Below are 2,108 nucleotides of genomic sequence, written 5' to 3' on the forward strand. Positions count from 1 at the left end.
ATATGTTTGTTTTTTTATGTATATGTTTAAAATAACCTAATGCTCACCAGAAGTCGAGTGTATAAAAAACTCTTAATAGAAGGTTGTGGGGTGTTTGTACCTCACTGACAGGCCGGTTACGTGTTTGCCAGATTTTTCTTTAAATGTTCATGATGAAACGTGTCGATATCTTATTGTTATTCAAAACTAATAATGTTAATTCAGTTATTTGCAGTTTTCACGCTTTTACTTTGGCATATGCATAACTATGTCCCCAAACTCTTGGTGGTTACTCCAATATAGTATTTTTTAACGCCCAATTCCATATAGAATTCCTTATGATAATATGCAATTGGGCGTTAAAAAAGACTATATTAGAGTAACCACCAGCAGTTTGGGGACTTACAATCAAGGAGCATAGTTATAGTTCTACTGCAACAATTTTTTCCCATATGTATTACTGTAACTTGGATCCTATGTTAATGAAAGTTATATTAAATATTCATAAGAATACATTATTATTAGTGATGTAACGAATATTCGGCCACTATTCGGTATTCGGCCTATTCGGCCTATTTTTCGCTATTCGGCCGAATACCGAATATTTAATCACTATTCGGCCGAATACCGAATACCTAAAAACAGGAGTAAGAAATAACAAAACACAGTAAATTAATCATTTTGGTAACTTTTATCAATGCTGAACATACATTTCAAGATCGAGAAAGCGCAATTTTTTGCTTATTTATGTAAAAGATCAAAGGAAAAGTAATATAACTAAGTTATTTTTTAAGAGATCAAAAAAGGGTAACAAATAAAATGAAAACTACCTACTTATTATGTAGTTTAGTCATCTATATACCCGTATATAAAAGAACAAGTCCTGATAGGATAATTAACGCAGAGCCAAAACCACTGGTGCTAGAATCTTAAAAATTTTAGGGTGTGTTCCTTTTGTAAAAGTATGTCTAAAGTTTAGACGTACTAAGAAAAGATTTTACGAAATTAAACCCTAAAGGAGTGAAAAAGGGTAAAAAATTTGTATGAAAATTTTTACTGCGTGGGCACATTAGATCGAAACTTAGGTCATAAAATGTGAAAAAATAATAATTAATGATCTGTAATTTTATGAAATCATCCTTTATTATAAACTTGAAAATTAAATTAACTGTTTTGTTTCATTGTACAAAATTATTTACTATAACTGAAGTCAATAAGTGGTAGGTTATGGTGCAGAAAAATCAACTTTTCCGCATTTTTGGGAAGAAGTCTGTTCCTCTTCTTCGTATACGTTTCCTGCATCACTAAAAAGCCTCTCTGAATACATGCTGCTTGCAGGAGCTGAGAAGTACTTAGCAGCCAGTTTGACTAAACATTGGGAAAACTTAGATTTATGTGTAGCCCACCAGGCAAATGGATCGTCGTTTCTCTTTAAAGTTCTCATGCTCAAGTACTTATCAAGGTCACCTGCTATGATGTTCTTTGAAGTAGAAGCTATTCCGACTCCATTGTCATTATCGGTAAAGTTCTCAGCAACTACTTCATCATAGCACTCCCAGAAAGATGTGCGAATGCTTTGTCCAGGCTCATCGGTTCTTTTACGTTTAGACTGCACGGGAGAAGAACGCACGCTTTCATCGCTGCTGGTATCATAGTCTGAAACTAAATCTTCAACCAGAATGTACTGCCGGGCTCTTTCTTTTTGCAGTTGGTTCGTGAAGAAATTCGTCTTAAACCTTGGATCTAACAAAGTTGATATCAGGTAGTTTTTATTATCGTCAATCTGTGAAAAACGTTGTTTTATCCCTTGTTGCATGGCGATCGCCATAAACTTTAATTTAGGTGCTAGGTCAGAAGACACGGCCTTGTTGCAGTAGCGGTTAAGAGTAACAACATGGGGAATAATTTCAGATAAGCATGAGTAGTTTGAGCTAGTAATTTTTGTTATCTTTTCAAATGGCTTTAATAATTTCAGTAATTGGTCTACAATCTCCCACTGCTCTGCAGTCAGATTAGATGTTTGCTGTATCAGTTAGATAGAGGGAAATAGCTCGTTTTCGTTCAAGAAGCCTTTCTAACATATAAAAGGTAGAATTCCACCGTGTTGTTATATCTTGTACTAAATTATG

The 2,108-nt window shown here is 34.2% G+C and overlaps 1 protein-coding gene across 1 annotated transcript; it reads right to left on the reverse strand.

Annotated features, from left to right (window-relative positions):
* Window positions 1-1,204: 1,204 nt before the first annotated feature.
* LOC111642332 lies at window positions 1,205-1,795 on the reverse strand. The gene has a single exon (XM_023388665.1). It carries the CDS (start codon window positions 1,793-1,795, stop codon window positions 1,205-1,207), a length of 591 nt encoding a protein of 196 aa, XP_023244433.1.
* Window positions 1,796-2,108: the final 313 nt, after the last annotated feature.

Source organism: Centruroides sculpturatus, unplaced genomic scaffold (assembly GCF_000671375.1).
Source record: "Centruroides sculpturatus isolate CEXI.00-Female unplaced genomic scaffold, Cexi_2.0 scaffold1669, whole genome shotgun sequence".
NCBI lineage: Eukaryota > Metazoa > Arthropoda > Arachnida > Scorpiones > Buthidae > Centruroides > Centruroides sculpturatus.